General features: G+C 41.8%; 1 protein-coding gene across 1 annotated transcript; it reads right to left on the bottom strand.

Moving 5' to 3' along the window:
- Positions 1 to 245: 245 nt before the first annotated feature.
- On the bottom strand, positions 246 to 5,221 carry LOC119315424 (D-3-phosphoglycerate dehydrogenase-like). Its single transcript, XM_037590055.1, has 7 exons — positions 5,156 to 5,221; positions 4,625 to 4,696; positions 4,354 to 4,468; positions 4,172 to 4,275; positions 4,031 to 4,072; positions 1,524 to 1,634; positions 246 to 1,427 (listed from the first exon to the last, which is right to left on the bottom strand). Exons 2-6 carry the CDS (start codon positions 4,688 to 4,690, stop codon positions 1,566 to 1,568), a joined length of 396 nt encoding a protein of 131 aa, XP_037445952.1. The 5' UTR covers positions 4,691 to 4,696; positions 5,156 to 5,221; the 3' UTR covers positions 246 to 1,427; positions 1,524 to 1,565.
- Positions 5,222 to 23,119: the final 17,898 nt, after the last annotated feature.

Genomic DNA, 23,119 nt, shown 5'->3' with positions numbered 1-23,119 from the left:
GCATATCGAGCACTTAAGTACCAATCTGGTCAGCGATTACAGTGGCACACATTGATGATGCTCAGTGTTGGTGGTTCAGTTCTAGCATATGCACAGAGAAATGAAATCACCTTATAGCATCTAACATGTATTCATTGTGGTACTGTATCCTCTTATCATCTTGAAGACATATTTCAACCTATCATGCCTGCCATATATAAGTAGTTAATTATCACTGACAATTTATTTAAGGGCAAAAATCTTATCGGCAGGGAACTATACAATCTTCAGCGACTTACCATTCTTAGTAATGAACACAGGCGGATTTCCATACTTCTTCTTAACATGTTTCACCAGACTGAACATTCTCTAGGGAACTAACTATGTGCAGCAAACTCAATGCTGCCTGAAAGTAGACAAATATTTGTGTATTATCAATTGAACATGTGATTAAATAAGATAGCAAACAAAAGTTTAGAGAAAACCTGAAGCTGCAAGTATATCGTTTTTCCTATTCTCTTTCCATGCCTGTAAGCTGCATAGCACATGGAGAAATCAGTAATATTGACACTGGATTATGGGGATTATCATATGTTTTTTCATCATGACTGACGGAGATGAGATGACTGCAGCATCCGTTGAAGCATCATTCATGACAAGTTTTCTGACGTGCATCCCGTCGTTCCTAGCATATAATGTTGTGTAGTGGTTTATGCCTATCAACAAAAGTTAGATCAAATTGAGTGTGTTTGCATACAGATTCTGAATATGCAGAAAGGGTGTTACATACTATCCAAGATTTTGCTGTCCAGCTTAATCTTATACTGGTGGCAATAAAAAGAAAAGCATCAAAGGATTAGTACCAGAAGTAAGTTCCTATGTTTATCATATCTACTTTTACAAAGTTAGGATGCCTATTCCTTATATGAACTGATACTTGAACTTTGTATCTGACACTGAGTACATAAGAGCTCAATTTCAGCGATGTACATTCAGTAATGTGTATAAATGTCATGCAAATACAATTGTATTCAGTAATGCTATGAAAATGTCAATTTTTTTTTGCATGGAAAATGTAAGCAGAACACCTTCTACTTCTAATCTTTGTATGGAAGTGCATGATAAAATCAACAACACCTACAAGTAAAACTGGGCGTGCCTTATCCATATGCTGCACCAAGCTCTGCATCTCCAACCTCAACTACAAGACAATGTCTCCAAGGTAAAAAGGACCATCCTACTTCTATAAGTTTGCCCACGAAAATAATATATTTTGTACAGTTTAGCGCAAGGAGAGAGGAGCAGGGAAATACCAGTGGCGGCAGCGGTGGTGGTGCGATCTTGGCGGAGTATACCCCGGCGGCAGCGGGAGTCGACGCAACTGGAGTCGATCTGCGGTGGAGGAGGGAATCTAAGGGACGACGACGGTGTCCGCTTCAAACTGGAACCTATAGGCGCATGGCACAATGAAAAGCAACCAATCAATATCACTGGATGGCTGGATGTAAGACAGGACAAAGGGTGGATTCTGGGTCTAGTTATACGTCTTAAATTAAATCAACAATGCCGCCATCTACTCAGTTTGCCTAGTTCACAAATTCTATTTCGGTGAATGGCTCCCCCGCGTGAAGCTTGAGGGCAACATCACCAACAACCTGCACACAAAGGCAGAGCAAAATTCAGCACGAGAGGAAATGGTAAATGGTCACACAAGTCAGCCAGCTTTAATTCTTTTGCGTCGAAGATTTCAATGATAATACACACGGTTAATGATGATGGTGGTGACTTCCTTTATTAAGAATGAAATGATAATGCACATGACACGCCTATCTAAGCAGGGGTTGAATGAGGTGTCCTTCAGTTCAAAGTAATTCTAGGATATCGAAAAAGGAAGCAACAATCCACAAGGAAAATCATGAGTTTATGCGCAAAGAGAAAGAGGAGGTTGCTAAGTGGCTAATATCAATAAAGAATAAACCATTTTGTTTAAGCATATATGTTCTTGTTTACTGATGCTTTTAGTCATGAGAAAAAAAGTTCTTCCAACAGAATACTGCCTTTTCATACCAGGCCTGTGGCCAGGAAAGCTGATCATCCAAATTGGCACTGTGATGTTTAAACAGTGTGCTCATGAAGCCAATGAGGTAGCTCATAAATCATATGATTCTAGTGCTAGTTTTGTTTGGAAAGATGATCCACCAGACGTATTATAGAGGCTAATGTAATTGATGCTACCTAATGATATTAAAACGTCACAGTTGGCTCAAAAATAAATAAATAAATGTGGCGCTTCTGAATCTAGTTCTTTTAACACAAATAGTATAATGTCACTATAGGAGTTGTCAAGATATAACTACTAGCGACAACTACATGATTGGTAAATGAGAACCAACTCTGTGTATTGCAAAGAAACAAGTGCAAACCAACTCTGTGATTCCTGCAACATGTGGTGTTATAATAACATTTGGGAATTTCAGAATTGGATCCTCTGGATCGAATGGCTCCGTCCAAGCAACATCAATGCCTAAACCACCTAAATGACCTGACTCAAGGTGATTAAACACAGCCGTATAGTCCCGTAGGCGCCCTCTGGCAATATTGATGAGATATGATCCCTACAAGAACATGGCAGTTATTGAGAATGGGAGTTCTGCTGTCAGGTGCATACTTCACAGTTTTCCAAAAATCAAAAACAGATCCTATATGTAGATTGCAAAATAATATATGCACTCTGTAAGTTTTGTCATGAAATATGTCCATTTATGTGTGTGCAAGGAGAGAAATACTAAAATATCAACTCTATGCCACGAACCTTAGTTCATGATGGATAATACCGCCAGCCCGGTACGGCTAGGTTGATAGTGGAGGACAGGCTTGAAGATAAGGCTGATTATTTCTTGTTTCATTAATATATATTCTAAGAGGATCTTCTTTACATAGAGCCAAACAATAAAAAACAGGATATCTTATTTCTGCTGGTGTAAGGGTCAGGTTACAAGATATCTTCCTAATTTAAATAGTTAAAACATCCCGTAATTTGTGCCGATTGGGGTCGGTTATGCCTGTCACATGTGTTTCTGCAGCAAGTTTTTTTTCCGATACCGGTTTTCTTTTTTGGAATGGGCCGGAAGAACCGAATTGCGATAAATCTCGGAAATCTCAGAATTATTCCGTCTGAACGTATTCAAACAAATTCTTGACTTTTTTTTTGCGTCACAATATGTAATTTTAACCTGGCACACACACATACTCTCACGTATTCCACTGGTCACCTCGCACATGCCTTTTTTCCGTGTGGGGTGTGGGTTTTAACCCTCGCTGCTGCACTATTTTGCTATGCACCATTTACAGCTGAAGAAGCTGCAAACATTGATGGGACAATAGGGGAATCCCCAAGACCTCCAAGGGTGTAAGTTATGGACCTCACCACCACAGGAGGCAGTGAGTTGTGATAACATATGCATACAGAGCCTATTTGACAGTCTTAGCATTTGAATTCATTTTTTTTTCAAAAAAGTCGAACCGTTACACTGTTTCTTGGGGGTCAGCGAAAGCTCTGGTCGGTTAGCACTCGGAAAAAACCTTGATCTGCAGTGGTGCACACACACGGCACCCTTTTTACGGGGAACACACGATGCTTTTTTTTTGCGGGGAACACAGGAGGCTATATGTATGCATTTCTTTATAGACTTTACCAAAAGAGCTGTACATACAGTATCATTCCATGTACGTCTATGAATATTCTTGATATCTTTTCCTTTTGAAAACTTGGAGCAGCACGCTTGTTCTTTGAAACAAGAACATATGCTCCTGGGATCACTTTGGCATTTTCTGATGGTTATTCCAATGAATACACCAGCACAATCTGATCCTCCAACACTATTCTAAGATTAATGTTTCCTCATATACAAATTTTCTTCTTACAGGATAAATCAAGAATGATGGCTTATTTATTCCGTAAAATAAATAAATCTCAGAAGAAGATTTAAGAAATGAGAAGATGTAAATCTCCTACGATGCAGACAAGTATATTGGAGAAAAATACATGTACCCTTTTCAAAGCTGACAGGAACTTGTGATCCACAATCCCAACCTATAAATATTTATAGCTTAGTAACCGCCTAACTGAAGTCAAATAGAGATATTAGTGGCAGAATTTTTATTAAATAAATGAACAAAGAGAAGAATTAACTGATTCATTGTTTAACGTCATGCAAGTTATAACTATGTCAGCTTCTTGAACGAGTTCGTACATATCTTCTGGACCACCTTTCTTGTCAACCAGCCCATCAAGATCTGCAATAGCAATATTTTGAGAGAGGAAGATAACACAACATCTAATAAGGGAATGATACTGCAACTACTGCAGCTTACCACAAGACACTGTATTTGATGACCAGTTTCTTTTTGTAGCATGAATTTTCACTCCAAATGGTCTTAGTCTCTTGGCAATTTCCATGCCAATGGCTCCGAACCCCAGGATAAGTATCTAGCATAGTAAATACAAGTTTCTACTCAAATGGGATTTTTCTTGTGGAAAGTAGATAAAAGTAACAGTATCTAGCACAGTAAATACAAGTTTCTATTCAAATGGGATCTTTCTTGTGGAAAGTAGATAAAAGTAACTTATACACGAAAAGCATACTGTTTTCCCGAATATTGCTTCTCCAACTGGAAGGCCCAAGTCCTTCTGAATGACAGCAGTATCCATTTCCTTCTACAAATTATGGCCAAAGTCCAAAACATGAATATTCCATTACAACTGACAGAAGTAACTTATATTTATTAAACTAAAAAAACTTATCTTCCAAATGATGGAAGCTACAAAGGTAGCTTATTTAACAAAAAACTGAGTGAATATTCGGTACAAATATATGCAACATGATGAACCATGGCTTGAAATCAGTGTCCGATTGCCTAAATTGTTGGATATTGTACTAAGTAGGATCCAGGTGAAACAGAAACCATGTTTAATAGGCTCATCATGTATTTTTTATCCCAAATTTCTGCAGCTTGCAGGCCCTTTTATCAAATCCAGCGGCTGCCGCATCAGGAGCTCAAACTGGAACCTACAGGCGCATGGCACAATGAAAAGCAACCAATCAATATCACTGGATGGCTGGATGCAACACAGGACGAAGGGTGGATGGCAGGGAGGGAGGGAGCAACGCGATACCTCGAGCAGGAAGGGGTTGGGGCCGGGGAGGGGGGAGGTCGAGGGAGCGTGCGAAGCGCGCAGAGCTGAGCAGCCTCTCACCGTAGCAGGAGAGGTCCATGCCGCCGCCCTGGATGATGAGCAGGAAGACGAGCAGCAAGGGCCCGGACTCGAAGAGCCCGCCGCCGCACTCCTCTTCCTCACCTTGGACAGCGGCCGCGATGTCGACCCGAGTCTGGCAAATCGACAGATCAGACGAAAGTGGTCCCACCGTGCTCGGGAGCGGCGTCGCGGCCCTCCTTCCGCTGCTGTACTCGGGGAAGAAAGGGAGGGGTGAGGAAGCTGGTGTTCGGGCCGGTGCTGGCACTACAGCAAGGAGCCGGTGGTGGAGGCGGCGGAGCTCGGGGCGGGGATAGAGGCGGCGTACTGTGGTGCCGGGCGGCGGAGGAGCTGGGGCAGTGGCGGCGACAGCGTAGGGAAGGGAGGAAAGGGGAGGTTGCGTGTACAAAGAGAGAAAGAAAAGAAGGCACCGACGTCCTACGCTTTTTTACTTTTTTTTCTCTCGCTAGCACAGTAAAATTGACGAGGTGGAATGCGCGAGGAGGTGCCTTTGATGCGCACCTTATTGTTTTGGATATGCTCCTAGCATGCTAAACATGGAACTGTCCCCTCCCTTTTGTCTGACCGGAAAAAGTCAGACGCCGGGAAAACCCCTCCGGGTGTTTTCCCTCTCCGTCTGCAATGTGTAGTACTGCGTTAGAGCACTCCTAGCGTAGCTTACTGCCATGTTGTGCTTTCTGTTGCATTTGTTTGCTCTGTATTTACTATTTCTTCCCCCTCTTTTCTCCGATAGACCCCAAGACCGATGCGCCCCTGTGATCGACTACGTCGAGGACACTTCTTCTTTTTCAGCAGAGCTTCCAGGCAAGCAAACCCCCCTTGAACATTCCGATATCGCCCATTTCTTTCCCTCTCATGCCTGCATTAGAACTGCTACTACTTTATGTATGATCCTACTCTGATGCATAGCCTGTTTTTGTTACCTGATTTCATACCTTACCCGCTTATCCTAATCTGCTTAGTATAGGTTGGTTAGAAATCCATCAGTGACCCCACCTTGTCCCAGTTGCCTCGCTTTATGTTCAATGACTCGATCAACGTGATCGACATCCAGGCCCCGACACCGCACATCATCCCCCCTAGTTGTACGACTCTGCAGAGTTACCATCGAATGCCGAGGGTGGAACCTCTTACATCACTCCTGATGAGATCTGTGTATTGTAGCTATATGGTCGAGATCATCGAGGGTGATTTCCTCCTTAACCACTTCCGTTACGGCTCTGTCGTGCAACCCCTCAAGTGTGAACCTCGAGTGTGGATCCTCTTACGTTCACCTTGATGATAACATCAAGTGGAATTCACCGGGGGTGATTTCTCGGGTTTTCCCCTTGGTGTTAGACACACAATTACTATGGTTACTATGACTTTACACTGAACCATGTTACTAAAGACGGGTCGGCCCTGAGGGGTACCCGCGCGAGCTTATTTGCGAGTGATGTGGAGTCGGGTTGACCTGAAAGATGCCCGCGAGATTCTTACGAGGCGTGGTCGAGCATTCTTAGCCCTTGCCGCAAGTCCTTGAGACGGGGCGACGGGGTCACATCTTTCGTGAGTCTCTGCTTGTTAATGCACGTTCCTAATCCACTACGATTTGGTTATTTGATCCGAGGGGCCGCTGGCCTGATAGCACTAACCATCACGTGGGCAATGTATGGGCGTTCTGCGTCGTATGCATCAGCCAAAGCTTAATAGACGTCAGCAACTGAGCGGCGCGCGTCAGGTTGGACTGGTAAGCTCTTGCCTTTTTAAGGAGGTAGCTAGGTCTGCTCACCGGCCGCCCACGCAACATGCAGGAGTTCCCAAGGCGATGACCCAAGACCCCTGGGGGCATAGGTTTAGTCCGGCGTGCTTGACCTCTCTATTAATCCTAGGTCAGGTTGCGGCGTATTGTTTGGCTGTAACATCCCAATTCTCGGAATGTTTGTTTTTTTAAAGAAAAAGTTTTCCAAAAATCAGGGCGAGAAAATTTCATTTGTTTTATTTGTTAACCAAGTTTAAATTGGAATTTTGTAATTTAATGGATTTAATTTTAACTAATGTGAACCTAAATTAAAATTTGTGTTTAGTTCATTTCTTTTACTCGGATATTATTTTCTTGTCTTGGGCATATTATAATATGCACCTTTGAATATTCTTCGGTGCTTTTGATATTTGTTCGAGTTTCTTTTCCTTCTCTAGATTTTCCTAAAGAGGAAAATCATTTTTTTCTTTCAAAATCTAGGCTAAATTCCCTTGATCCAACATCTTTCTCTCTTCCCTGGGCATGCAACCTACGTTACTTTTCCATCAAAACTGAATGGCCTAGCCAATCTGTTTTTCTTTCTCTTTCTTAAATTCATTTGTTTTGTCTCACCCGAATGGGAAAGCCCATTTGTTTTAATTCTATATGATGGGCCGCAGCTGACCTCTGTCTCTCTCCATTTTTCTCCTCCTGTTCCAGCTCATGGGCCAGCCCATCTCTCCCAGTGAGCGAGTGTCTCCTCTCTCTCTTCTTTGTACCTACATGTGAGAAAACATACATGAAGAGAAACGACCAACAACCAAGCGTTTTGCCTCCTGCCCTCCTCCTTAATTCCCTCTTCTTGACTTTTCCCTTGCCTTATCTCTCTCCACTTGCAATCTTCCAAGCGCGAGTCTCAACTGCTTCGTCTCCTCCTCCACTCACTTACACGCACACCACTACAGAAGGAAACGTACAGCCATGAAGAAACCTCCTCTCTAATTCCCTTCAACTCCCCATCGTTTCCAGACCGACTAGTACATATAGGTGCGCCTCCACCTCTCTCTCCGAATGGTGCTCCATGGACGCCGGTGCTCGTTCCCGGTGATGTAGACCATCTCCATTAGCACCCTTGCGCCCTATGGTTCATCTCCACACCACGAATCCATTCAGAGAAGAAAGAACGCGTTCCGTCAACTACATGCAAAGAATTCAGCATGTTCGTCTACACTGTTCATCGAGTTCGTTGGATCGATTCGTCACGCTCGGTGAGTTTCTGTCCAATTACTTTTGCACATGCACTAAACCATGTTCAATCTATCTCCTTGACATCCTAGTTCGATCTATTTCTCTTGTTGTCCGCGTCAACCACGCCATGTCCATGAATCGGAGTCTATCCAACGGCATCCACATATTTCTTCAGTTTTTATTCATCGTATGACTTCCTTCCTAATAGAGGAAATATTCTCTGTGGCCATAGAAGCCCGTTGGTAGAATAATCTTGCTTGTTGGGTCAATTGATTTTAGTTTAGGTTTTATCTAGTCGTTCTTGTTAAGTGTAACACTAGTTTTTAATATAGTTCTATATGATTTTATGTAGATAATTCCGTGCATCATGTAGTAGTGAGATACACCTTTGTATTAGTTCTTATGTATTACTACCATGTGGAGTATTTGATCGATCAACTTTTCTTGTTAGTATGTTATTTTATTATGTTCGTGATATGCCTACGAGTGTATGTTATTTGTCTTATAATTTTAGTGCGACGTAGGACTTGTTAGATTTATTTCTTTCACCGATTATAGTTATTCAAAAAATTGTTCAACGTGTTATTTCATGTTGATATTTTTCTCTCTTGTGCTATATAGTTATGATATGCACATGTACATGTTTTTGCAAACTATTACCATGCGTAGGTTTATGTAGAATTACTGTAACCTCTGTGTGATTATGCAATACCTAGTGTCTTGATTATTTCATTTTTGTTTAGAATGAATATATGTTAGATATTGATTATATATTCATTTTCGTCCATGCCGCACGTTTGTTTTGTTTGCAAATATGCCATGTCTACGAAAGATGTTTATATATTTTTAGTACGTGCTGTTGCATAATATTCTTTATGCTAGATGGCGAATGACATGCCTTATTGTTTGAATATGAGTACATTGTAGTTCATAGCATAGAATATTATTGGCTAGTTGTTCCTTTTATTTTATACATGTGTGTTATACAAGATTGCATGGATAGTTGCTCATGAAATCATTTAGTTTTGTATTGCTATATATAATTTATTCTTGCAAAATAGAATTTAGTTCATTTCATCTTGGTAACTATCATGTATGTCCATTTACCTTAGTTTATTACCATGCCATGTTAGCACTTGCTCAAAGTCCTACTCATGTTTTGATTGTATGTGTTATATCATTGCTACTTTATATTGTATGACCAATCATATGGTTAATATTTGCTTGGTAGAAGTACATGTTAGTAGTTTATGATCTCATATATTTTAATTAAGTAGGATTCTTGCTTCAATATCGTGCCATGATATTGTGATTGTATAACTAGATGGCAGAGAGAGAGAGAGAGTGTGTGTGTGTGTGTGAGAGTATGTATTCATGTATTAGATCATGCTTAGTTGTGTACTTTAGGTACTTGCTAGTGTTGGATGAGCTAAATATAGATACATGCCACTTTCTTACTCATGCGAGTATAACACATGTTGAATTGGTAGATGCCATGATCTAGTTATTTATTTGCCTAAATGCGGTATGTTATGACCATATGCTTATATGACATAACTAGTATGTGTGCTCTTGCCATTCTGGATATTCATGGTAGTTGATATCAACTAAGCTATCCCATTGATGTGGGTTGTATTCTATATATTAGTATCATATTTTGATATCTCGTGTGATGATCATCCATGCTTAGCATCATATCTGGTCTATCTTATTGTTGCATTTGTGGTATGCGAAATTCTAGACATCAAGTCATGCTAGTCATCTTTCATGTGTTATTATATTCCATGTGGTATATGTTGGGGAACGTAGTAATTTCAAAAATTTCCTACGCACACGCAAGATCATGGTGATGCATAGCAAAGAGAGGGGAGAGTGTTGTCCATGTACCCTCGTAGACTGAAAGCGGAAGCGTTATAACAACGCGGTTGATGTAGTCGTACGTCTTCACGGCCCGACCGATCAAGCACTGAAACTACGGCACCTCCGAGTTCTAGCACACGTTCAGCTCGATGACGATCCCCGGACTCCGATCCAGCAAAGTGTCAGGGAAGAATTCCGTTAGCACGACGGCGTGATGACGATCTTGATGTTCTACCGTCGCAGGGCTTCGCCTAAGCACCGCTACAATATTATCGAGGAGTATGGTGGAGGGGGGCACCGCACACGGCTAAGAGAACGATCACGAAGATCAAATTGTGTGTCTATGGGGTGCCCCTACCCTCGTATATAAAGGAGTGGAGGAGGGGAGGGCCGGCCCTCTCTATGGCGCGCCCTAGGGGAGTCCTACTCCCACCGGGAGTAGGATTCCCCCTTTCCTAGTCCAACTAGGAGTCCTTCCATGTAATAGGAGTAGGAGACAAGGAAGGGGAAGAGGGAAGAGAAGGAAGGAGGGGGCGCCGCCCCTCCCCCTAGTCCAATTCGGACTAGTCAATGGGGGGGGGGGGCGCACGGCCCGCCTCTCCCTCTCCCCTAAAGCCCAATAAGGCCCATATACTTGTTCCCCCGTATTCCCGTAACTCCCTGGTACTCCGAAAAATACCCGAACCACTCAGAACCTTTCCGATGTCCGAATATAGTCGTCCAATATATCGATCTTTACGTCTCGACCATTTCGAGACTCCTCGTCATGTCCCCGATCTCATCCGGGACTCCGAACTCCTTCGGTACATCAAAACTCATAAACTCATAATATAACTGTCATCGAAACCTTAAGCGTGCGGACCCTACGGGTTCGAGAACAATGTAGACATGACTGAGACATGTCTCTGATCAATAACCAATAGCGGAACCTGGATGCTCATATTGGCTCCTACATATTCTACGAAGATCTTTATCGGTCGGACCGCATAACAACATACGTTGTTCCCTTTGTCATCGGTATATTACTTGCCCGAGATTCGATCGTCGGTATCTCAATACCTAGTTCAATCTCGTTACCGGCAAGTCTCTTTACTGGTTTCATAATACATCATCTCGCAACTAACTCATTAGTTGCAATGCTTGCAAGGCTTATGTGATGTGCATTACCGAGAGGGCCCAGAGATACCTCTCCGACAATCGGAGTGACAAATCCTAAGCTCGAAATATGCCAATCCAACATGTACCTTTGGAGACACCTGTAGAGCTCCTTTATAATCACCCAGTTACGTTGTGACGTTTGGTAGCACACAAAGTGTTCCTACAGCAAAAGGGAGTTGCATAATCTCATAGTCATAGGAACATGTATAAGTCATGAAGAAAGCAATAGCAACATACTAAACGATCGGGTGCTAAGCTAATGGAATGGATCATGTCAATCACATCATTCTCCTAATGATGTGATCTCGTTAATCAAATGACAACACATGTCTATGGTTAGGAAACATAACCATCTTTGATTAACGAGCTAGTCAAGTAGAGGCATACTAGTGACACTTTGTTTGTCTATGTATTCACACATGTATTATGTTTCCGGTTAATACAATTCTAGCATGAATAATAAACATTTATCATGAAATAAGTAAATAAATAATAACTTTATTATTGCCTCTAGGGCATATTTCCTTCAGTCTCCCACTTGCACTAGAGTCAATAATCTAGTTCACATTGCCATGTGATTTAACACCAATAGTTCACATCATTATGCGATTAACACCCATAGTTCACATCGTCATGTGACCAACACTCAAAGGGTTTACTAGAGTCAGTAATCTAGTTCACATCTATATGTGATTAACACCCAAAGAGTACTAAGGTGTGATCATGTTTTGCTTGTGAGAGAAGCTTAGTCAACGAGTCTGCCAAAATTCAGATCCGTATGTATTTTGCAAATTTCTATGTCTACAATGCTCTGCACGGGGCTACTTTAGGTAATTGCTCCCACTTTCAATATGTATCCAGATGAAGACTTAGAGTCATCTGGATTAGTGCCAAAAACTTGTATCGACGTAATCCTTTTACGACGAACCTTTTGTCACCTCCATAATCAAGAAACATATCCTTGTTCCACTAAGGATAATTTTGACCGATGTCCAGTGATCTACTCCTAGATCACTATTGTACTCCCTTGCCAAAAACAATGTAGGGTATACAATAGATCTGGTACATAGCATGGCATACTTTATAGAACCTATGGTTGAGGCATAGGGAATGACTTTCATTCTCTTTCTATCTTCTGCCGTGGTTGGGTTTTGAGTCTTACTCAATTTCACACCTTGTAACACAGGCAAGAACTCTTTCTTTGACTGTTCCATTTTGAACTACTTCAAAATCTTGTCAAGGTATGTACTCATTGAAAAAAACTTAGCAAGCGTCTTGATCTATCTCTATAGATCTTGATGCTCAATATGTAAGCAGCTTCACCGAGGTCTTTCTTTGAAAAACTCCTTTCAAACACTTCTTTATGCTTTATAGAATAATTCTACATTATTTCTGATCAACAATATGTCACTCACATATACTTACCAGAAATGCTGTAGTGCTCCCACTCACTTTCTTGTAAATACAGGCTTCACCGCAAGTCTGTATAAAACTATATGCTTTGATCAACTCATCAAAGCGTATATTCCAACTCCGAGATGCTTGTACTAGTCCATAGATGGATCGCTGGAGCTTGCACATTTTGTTAACACCTTTAGGATTGACAAAACCTTCTGGTTGCATCATATACAACTCTTCTTTAAGAAATCCATTAAGGATTGCAGTTTTGTTATCCATTTGCCAGATTTCATAAAATGCGGCAATTGCTAACATGATTCGGACAGACTTTAAGCATCGATATGAGTGAGAAAATCTCATCGTAGTCAACACCTTGAACTTTGTCAAAAACCTTTTGGACAAGTCTAGCTTTGTAGATAGTAACACTACTATCAGCGTCCGTCTTCCTCTTGAAGATCCATTTAATCTCAATGGCTTGCCGATCATCGGGCAAGTCAACCAAAGTCCATACTTTGTTCTCATACATGGATCCCATCTCAGATTTCATGGCCTCAAGCCATTTTGCGGAATCTGGGATCATCATCGCTTCCTCATAGTTCGTAGGTTCGTCATGGTCAAGTAACTTGTCCTCCAGAACAGGATTACCATACCACACTGGTGCGAATCTTACTCTGGTTGACCTACGAGGTTCGGTAGTAACTTGATCTGAAGTTTCATGATCAATATCATTAGTTTCCTCACTAATTGGTGTAGGTGTCATAGGAACCAGTTTCTGTGATGAACTACTTTCCAATAATGGAGCAGGTACAGTTACCTCATCAAGTTCTACTTTCCTCTCACTCACTTCTTTCGAGAGAAACTCCATCTCTGGAAAGGATCCATTCTCAGCAACGAATATCTTGCCTTTGGATCTGTGATAGAAGGTATACCCAACATTTTCTTTTGGGTATCCTATGAAGACGCACTTCTCCGATTTGGGTTTGAGCTTATCAGGATGAAACTTTTTCATATAAGCATCGCAACCCCAAACTTTAAGAAATGACAACTTTGGTTTCTTGCCAAACCACGATTCATACGGTGCCGTCTCAACGGATTTAGATGGTGCCCTTTTTAACGTGAATGCAGCTGTCTCCAATGCATAACCCCAAAACTATAGTGGTAAATCGGTAAGAAGCATCATAGATTGCACTATATCCAATAAAGTACGGTTATGACGTTCGGACACACCATTATGCTGTGGTGTTCCAGGTGGCATGAATTTGTGAAACTATTCCATATTGTTTTAATTGAAGACCAAACTCATAACTCAAATATTCGTCTCCGCGATCAGATCGTGGAAACCTTATCTTCTTGTCATGATGATTTTCCACTTCACTCTGAAATTCTTTGAACTGTTCAAATGTTTCAGACTTATGTTTCATCAAGTAGATATACCCATATCTACTTAAATCATCTGTGAAGGTCAGAAAATAACGATACCCGCCACGAGCCTCAACACTCATCGGATCGCATACATTAGTATGTTTTATTTCCAATAAGTCAGTTGCTCACTCCATTGTTCTGGAGAACGGTGTTTTAGTAATCTTGCCCATGAGGCATGGTTCACAAGCATCAAGTGATTCATAATCAAGTGATTCCAAAAACCCATCAGCATGGAGTTTCTTCATGCGCTTTACACTAATATGACCTAAACGGCAGTGCCACAAATAAGTTGCACTATCATTATTAACTTTGCATCTTTTGGTTTCAATATTATGAATATGTGTATCACTACGATCGAGATCCAACGAACCATTTTCATTGGGTGTGTAACCATATAAGGTTTTATTCATGTAAACAGAACAACAATTTATTCTCTTACTTAAATGAATAACCGTATTGCAATAAACATGATCAAATCATATTTATGCTCAACGCAAACACCAAATAACACTTATTTAGGTTCAACACTAATCCCGAAAGTATAGGGAGTATGCGATGATGATCATATCAATTTTGGAACTACTTCAAACACACATCGTCACCTTACCCTTAACTAGTCTCTGTTCATTCTGCAACTCCCGATTCAAGTTACTAATCTTAGCAACTGAACTAGTACCAAATACTGAGGGGTTGCTATAAACACTAGTAAAGTACACATCAATAACATGTATATCAAATATACCTTTGTTTACTTTGCCATCCTTTCTTATCCGCCAAATACTTGGGTAGTTCCGCTTCCAGTGACCAGTCCCTTTGCAGTAGAAGCATTTAGTCTCAGGCTTAGGACCAGACTTGGGCTTCTTCACTTGAACAGCAACTTGCTTGCTGTTCTTCTTGAAGTTCCCCTTTTTTCCTTTTTCCCTTTTCTTGAAACTAGTGGTCTTGTCTACCATCAACACTTGATGTTTTTCTTGATTTCTACCTTCGTCGATTTTAGCATCACGAAGAGCTTGGGAATCGTTTCCGTTATCCCTTGCATATTATAGTTCATCATGAAGTTCTACTAACTTGGTGATGGTGACTAGAGAATTCTGTCAATCACTATTTTATCTGGAAGATTAACTCCCACTTGATTCAAGCGATTGTAGTACCCAGACAATCTGAGCACATGCTCACTAGTTGAGCGATTCTCCTCCATCTTTTAGCTATAGAACTTGTTGGAGACTTCATATCTCTCAACTCGGGTATTTGCTTGAAATATTAACTTCAACTCTTGGAACATCTCATATGGTCCATGACGTTCAAAATGTCTTTGAAGTCCCGATTCTAAGCCGTTAAGCATGGTGCATTAAACTATCAAGTAGTCATCATATTGAGCTAGCCAAATGTTCATAACGTCTGCATCTGCTCCTGCAATAGGTCTGTCACCTAGCGGTGCATCATGGACATAATTCTTCTGTGCAGCAATGAGGATAAACCTCAGATCACGGATCCAATCCGCATCATTGCTACTAACATCTTTCAACTTAGTTTTCTCTAGGAACATATCAAAATAAACACAGGGAAGCAACAACGCGAGCTATTGATCTACAACATGATTTGCAAAATACTACCAGGACTAAGTTCATGATAAATTTAAGTTCAATTAATCATATTACTTAAGAACTCCCACTTAGATAGACATCCCTCTAATCATCTAAGTGATCACGTGATCCAAATCAACTAAACCATGTCCGATCATCACGTGAGATGGAGTAGTTTTCAATGGTGAACATCACTATGTTGATCATATCTACTATATGATTCACGCTCGACCTTTCGGTCTCCAGTGTGCCGAGGCCATATCTGTATATGCTAGGCTCGTCAAGTTTAACCTGAGTATTCTACGTGTGCAACTGTTTTGCACCCGTTGTATTTGAATGTAGAGCCTATCACACCCGATCATCACGTGGTGTCTTAGCACGAAGAACTTTCGCAATGGTGCATACTCAGGGAGAACACTTATACCTTAAAATTTAGTGAGAGATCATCTTATAAAGCTACTGTCGAACTAAGCAAAATAAGATGTATAAAAGATAAACATCATATGCAATCAAAATATGTGACATGATATGGCCATGATCATCTTGCGCCTTTGATCTCCATCTCCAAAGTACTGTCATGATCTCTATCGTCACCGGCATGACACCATGATCTCCATCATCTTGATCTATATCAATGTGTCGTTACATGGTCGTCTCACCAACAATTGCTCTTGCAACTATTGCTATCGCATAGCGATAAAGTAAAGCAATTATTTGGCGCTTGCATCTTATGCAATAGAGAGACAACCATAAGGATTTTGCCAGTTGCCGATAGCTTCAAAAAAAACATGATCATCTCATACAACAAGCTATATCTCATCACGTCTTAACCATATCACATCACAACATGCCCTGCAAAAACAAGTTAGATGTCCTCTACTTTGTTATTGCAAGTTTTACGTGGCTGCTATGGGCTTAGCAAGAACCAATCTTACCTACGCATCAAAACCACAACGATAGTTTGTCAAGTTGGTGTTGTTTTAACCTTCGCAAGGATCGGGCGTAGCCACACTCGGTTCAACTAAAGTTGGAGAAACTGACACCCGCCAGCCACCTGTGTGCAAAGCATGTCGGTAGAACTAGTCTCGCATAAGCGTACGCGTAATGTCGGTCCGGGCCGCTTCATCCAACAATATCGCCGAGCCAAAGTATGACATGCTGGTAAGCAGTATGACTTATATCGCCCACAACTCACTTGTGTTCTACTCGTGCAAATAACATCAACACATAAAACCTAGGCTCGGATGCCACTGTTGGGGAACGTAGTAATTTCAAAAATTTCCTACGCACACGCAAGATCATGGTGATGCATAGCAACGAGAGGGGAGAGTGTTGTCCACGTACCCTCGTAGAATGAAAGCGGAAGCGTTATAACAATGCGGTTGATGTAGTCGTACGTCTTCATGGCCCGACCGATCAAGCACCGAAACTACGACACCTCTGAGTTCTAGCACACGTTCAGCTCGATGACGATCCCCGGACTCCGATCCAGCAAAGTGTCGGGGAAGAGTTCCGTCAGCACGACGGCGTGGTGACGATCTTGATGTTCTACCGTCGCAGGGCTTCGCCTAAGCACCGCTACAATATTATCGAGGAGTATGGTGGAGGGGGGCACCGCACACGGCTAAGAGAACGATCACGAAGATCAACTTGTGTGTCTATGGGGTGCCCCCTGCCCCCGTATATAAAGGAGTGGAGGAGGGGAGGGCCGGCCCTCTCTATGGCGCGCCCTAGGGGAGTCCTACTCCCACCGGGAGTAGGATTCTCCCTTTCCTAGTCCAACTAGGAGTCCTTCCATGTAATAGGAGTAGGAGACAAGGAAGGGGAAGAGGGAAGAGAAGGAAGGAGGGGGCACCGCCCCTCCCCCTAGTCCAATTCGGACTAGTCAATGGGGGGGGGGGGCGGCCTGCCTCTCCCTCTCCCCTAAAGCCCAATAAGGCCCATATACTTCTTCCCCCGTATTCCCGTAACTCCCCGGTACTCTGAAAAATACCCGAACCACTCAGAACCTTTCCGATGTCTGAATGTAGTCGTCCAATATATCGATCTTTACGTCTCGACCATTTCGAGACTCCTCGTCATGTCCCCGATCTCATCCGAGACTCCGAACTCCTTCGGTACATCAAAACTCATAAACTCATAATATAACTGTCATCGAAACCTTAAGCGTGCGGACCCTACGGGTTCGAGAACAATGTAGACATGACCGAGACACGTCTCCGGTCAATAACCAATAGCGGAACCTGGATGCTCATATTGGCTCCTACATATTCTACGAAGATCTTTATCGGTCATACCGCATAACAACATACATTGTTCCCTTTGTCATCGGTATGTTACTTGCCCGAGATTCGATCATCGGTATCTCAATACCTAGTTCAATCTCGTTACCGGCAAGTCTCTTTACTCGTTTCGTAATACATCATCTCGCAACTAACTCATTAGTTGCAATGCTTGCAAGGCTTATGTGATGTGCATTACCGAGAGGGCCCAGAGATACCTCTCCGACAATCGGAGTGACAAATCCTAATATCGAAATACGCCAACCCAACATGTACCTTTGGAGACACCTGTAGAGATCCTTTATAATCACCCAGTTACGTTGTGACGTTTGGTAGCACACAAAGTGTTCCTCCAGCAAACGGGAGTTGCATAATCTCATAGTCATAGGAACATGTATAAGTCATGAAGAAAGCAATATCAACATACTAAACAATCGGGTGCTAAGCTAACGGAATGGGTCATGTCAATTACATCATTCTCCTAATGATGTGATCCCGTTAATCAAATGACAACACATGTCTATGGTTAGGAAACATAACCATCTTTGATCAACGAGCTAGTCAAGTAGAGGCATACTAGTGACACTCTGTTTGTCTATGTATTCACACATGTATTATGTTTCCGGTTAATACAATTCTAGCATGAATAATAAACATTTATCATGAAATAAGGAAATAAACAATAACTTTATTATTGCCTCTAGGGCATATTTCCTTCAGTATAGTTATACTTGTGTTTCTCATATATGCTTTACTTGTCTCATGTTAGTGTTATGAGTGTTCGGCACATGTTACATTAGCTCATCACATGATTAGGATAGTTTACCTTTCAATAGTTGAGTTGTGTCTTTCTCATATGCTTACTGCACATTGTTGCTTTGTTGTTAATCATGTTGTGGTAATGTTTTTGCTAGAGGTCATTTGGATATTATTTCTTTCCTTTATTATAAAGAGTGTCCTAGTTTAGTATCTTCTCATGGTCATTCATATGTTTAATGCTTGTGTTATTAGATAAGACCTCTTCATGATTCTATACTCACATACCTTGTATGATGTGTCTGATTATTTAATTTTTCAATTAGTTTTGTGATAGCATTGGTTTTTCTTTGTTATAGAAATGCTTGCTAATAGTTGTTATGATTGGTGTTTAGTCTTTACTTATTGTTAACCATTATAGATATTTGGATACATCCAAGTATTTACTTGTGGTTGATCATTAATCTTAATCATATCATGTATGGATAGTAGTTCACTCTTTTGACCCATGTCTTGTATAGTTTCTTGTTAATTGTTTAACAAATGAATTGGTTTGTTATAATAGAGTTGATCCTATTTTATTTCAATAATGTTTTATCGCTAGACGAGATCAATTCACATGTTGTTGAATGATGTTTTCCTTGTTTAACTGGTATGTTTTATAATGTTGCTTTGATTGTCGTATAGAACACTTGTTTGGAGTTATTATAGATTTAATGTATATGTTTGGATTCTATTGACCATTATAAATATTTAGATTCTATCTAAATATCTAATTGTGGTTAACTATTACCTTTATCATGTCATGTTGTGATTGTGTTGTTAAAATGCATACGTCGGTTCCATTCCATGTGTGTTGATGTTATTGTGTTTGTTATATGGTAGTTCCTATTTAGTTGAGATGTGTATTGGGCACCACTAGTGGTTAGTACCATAGTTAGTATTGGAACGATAGTCTTGATCGCCAAGCCTTCCTTATCTGTGTTAACCTAAACCATGTCACTTCATTGAATCCTTTATCTTACCTCCCTATCACGCTATCTCCTTTTGGAATCACCATCTGATCAATATCTTGCTATCCATCCACTCCTATTGTTGTTTTGGATGTTATTAATTTGGAATTTATTGCTTTGGTATTTATTTGATTTTCATTTTCTATCATTACGAAGAGTAGGGAGTGACGATGTTGGAGAAGGACATAATCAGGTTATCGAAGGACTCAACAACGAAGGCATGCCTCCTTCTTTGATCATATTTATCCTATGTTTACAAAATTGCATTCTGTTTTATGGTTGCTATATGCATGCTATTTAATTCTTGTAGCTAGCATGTCGATTGACACATTACCTTGATCCGCTTGTCGCCTATTCAATTGACACCTGAGTAGAATTATAGTATTCTGGTAGAGTAGAAATGCTTAGCCATGCTTATTACCCTATAGGTGCTTTGTTGAATGACCTTTGAGTCATTGACACTTGAAACTTATCGCTGAGCTAGGCCGATTGGCCCTTGTTGATCTCCTCTACTCTCTTCTACTCTGGGTGAAACTTACCATCTGAATACTGGCGCGGGTGACAGCTGAATCAAGGATTGAAGGAGCGATTGACCGCCCTTCACGAGTTGAAGGGGGAAATCAGTCGTCCATGCCCCATGAGGCCTAATACGTCTTGGATTTGAAGATTGTGATAACAGTACAGCCACATGCTATATGGGCACTGGCTTGGTTAAGTAAGCTAGTCAGCCTTAGGTGTTGATGTTGTCGTACCGCAGATGGGATAGCTGCCTTGCGAGGAGTATCCTTGGCACAGATGGGGGGGCCAATTTGAGGACGTACTCTCAGTTTCATGCGCCAGACCCGGTGGGCATGTCACATCTTTGGGGGATCTAGTCCAAAGACCTCGTCACAATCTCCCTGCCGGTATACCAAATGGTGTACTACGCTAGAGACGGCTAGTGGCAACAAGTCGGGCTTGTGTCGTGTGGGTAAAGTGTACAACCTCTGCAGAGTGTAAAACTATTCGAATAGCCGTGTCGACGGTCAAGGACAGCACATGAATCTTTCTCGACATACAGGACCTGTCTTGCTTATTCCCTCTTTGCCCCTATTCTCGAAACCTATGAAGGATGTGAGTTGATCGAGGATCCTCACTTGAAGAAAGTTATTCTGGAGATAAAACATGTTTTCATCTAAAACATCTTTTATCCAACTGCTTTATTTGTCAAACAAAATTAGCTTTATGCAAATGAGCCATATAGCCTTCCTTTGAAGCCACATGTAGCTATTAGGTCCTTCCCCGTGGGAGGCATGTTGAGTACGTAATGTACTCATGGAAATAATTTTGTTGACAACAGAGTTCCATGAAGACGAAGGTGATGAGTACGACTACTATGGCGATCTGTAGGAGTGAGGTCACGTGGACTACATCGACTGCCTGTGGCTAAGATGGAGTCACTACACATTTTACTTTCCACTGTTTTCTGATTGTAAATGTCATGAGACATCTCACTAGGTATGTCTTGTGACAAATATACTACTTGTAATGCTTTTACGTATTCTGCAATGATATCATTTCACTGTGTTGTCAACAATGAGCCCGGGGTTGACAAATATACACAGGAGGATCTAGAAGTTAATTCCAGGTTCTCACATTGGCCGAGGTCGGGCATGACCCAGGAAAGTGTGTCCGGTCGGAGTTAATCAAGCGTGGTGGGTAAGTTGGTGCACCCCTGCAGGGAAGAAAACATCTACCGATAGCCTGTCCTACGGTAATGGACACTTGGAGTTGTATCCCGGTCGATACAACTAGAACTGGATACTTGTGATGAGAAATGAATTGTGAATGAGAAATGGATAGTATGGCTCTGGAATTGCTTTCTCGCAGGGAGTCGAGAAAGGATCTCTGGCCGAGGTTGATAACACTATTACTACTTTACATTATGTCGATCTGTACTCTTCTATATGCTTGAGGATGCTTGAAGATGCTAGTCTTCGATAGGCTAGGCTTTCCCCTTCTTTCTAGCATTCTGTAGTTTAGTCCACAGATACAGCCCATTTCCTTTGATACAGATGCATACTTAGTTTAGATCTGATGTAAGTCTTGCGAGTACTTTGGATGAGTACTCACGGCTGCTTTGCTACCTCTTTTCCCCCATACCCGATTGTTGCGACCAGATGACGGATCCCAGGAGCCAGACGACACCTCTAAAGACTACTGCTACCCTGAGGGTGCCTACTACTACGTGACAACCGCTGATGACTTGGAGTAGTTAGGAGGCTCCCAGGCAGGAGGCCTTGCCTTTTCGATCGATGTTGTTTTTGTGCTAGCCTTCTTAAGGCAAACTTGTTTAACTCATGTCTGTACTCAGATAATGTTGCTTCCGCTGACTCTTGTGTATTCGAGCTTATGTATTCGAGCCCTCGAGGCCCCTGGCTTGTAATATAAAGCTTGTATTATTTTAATTTGTGTCTAGAGTTGTGTTGTGATATCTTCCCATGAGTCCTTGATCTTGATCGTACACATTTGTGTGTATGATTAGTGTACGGTCAAAGCGGGGGCGTCACATTGATGCAGAGCTCCTTTCTCGGGACAAGCCCTTTGCCGAATTGTAAGTGAACAAAGATGCTCTAGACATATCCCATTCTTTTTTGTTTTGCAAGGGTAACATTGGAACCATATGTACACAATCTAGCCCGCTATCTACCTCCATAGTCCTCCTCATCGGGGGACTTGCCTCCGGAGATGATGGAAAGCGAGACGCCTCCACAAGCTTCACCGTCCCTAAGGGCGGACGACTTCGAGGTGTCGTCCCGGAGGATCTCCCCTGACCATCTAGCGGCGCGGGGGAGAGAGGAGATAGCACCCGAAGGTGATATTTCGACCGTCAAGGGTCCGGGGGAGGCAGCCCCCACGGGGACCAACAATGAGAGCCCCGGACTATCCGGTTTACAGCCGGAGACGACTCTAGGGTCGAGTAAGTGTATCCTTTTGAAGGGAGTCCGCACTCCCGCAGCAGCTTCCAGGAATCCGAAGGTGCCGGATATACTGATGGGCACATTGCAAAGTTCTTCCATCATAGAGGAACATCGTACCTTAATGGGTACGGTAGTTGAGAGGATTCTGTCCGCGAGAAGCAGATTGAATGAAGCCTTCACGAGCCTGCTAAGAGGCTTCGAGGTATGCAATCTAATAACCGCTCTTTTCATGCAAAAATGCACTTGTATATAGATAGTAGCCCCTGAGACTCTGGTCAGCTTCCACAGGGAGGCGATCAGAGGATCAAAAAGATATGCTCAGGAAGTAACATAATTAATTTGAAAACAGGCTGTTATGTCAAAGGCGACTGCCCAATCTGTGGAAGTTGCAGATTTAAAGCAGAAACTTGAATTAGCTGATGAAGACATTACCCATATTAATAGGCGGCTCGAGGAGGCACAAGG

The sequence above is a fragment of the Triticum dicoccoides genome, chromosome 6A (assembly GCF_002162155.2).
Source record: "Triticum dicoccoides isolate Atlit2015 ecotype Zavitan chromosome 6A, WEW_v2.0, whole genome shotgun sequence".
In the NCBI taxonomy this organism is placed as follows: Eukaryota; Viridiplantae; Streptophyta; class Magnoliopsida; order Poales; family Poaceae; genus Triticum; species Triticum dicoccoides.
This window is presented reverse-complemented; position numbering and strand designations above follow the sequence as displayed.

Bases quoted from the DNA above. Each gene is read 5' to 3' on its own strand.
- LOC119315424 (XM_037590055.1), bottom strand. From the start codon at position 4,690: ATGGATACTGCTGTCATTCAGAAGGACTTGGGCCTTCCAGTTGGAGAA. The intron at 4,276-4,353 runs GTAAGCTGCAGT...TTGCTATTGCAG, and splicing joins ATCAAATACAGTGTCTTGTG to ATCTTGATGGGCTGGTTGAC. The intron at 1,635-4,030 runs GTACATGTATTT...CTTTGTGTGCAG, and splicing joins TCCTGTCAGCTTTGAAAAGG to GTTGTTGGTGATGTTGCCCT.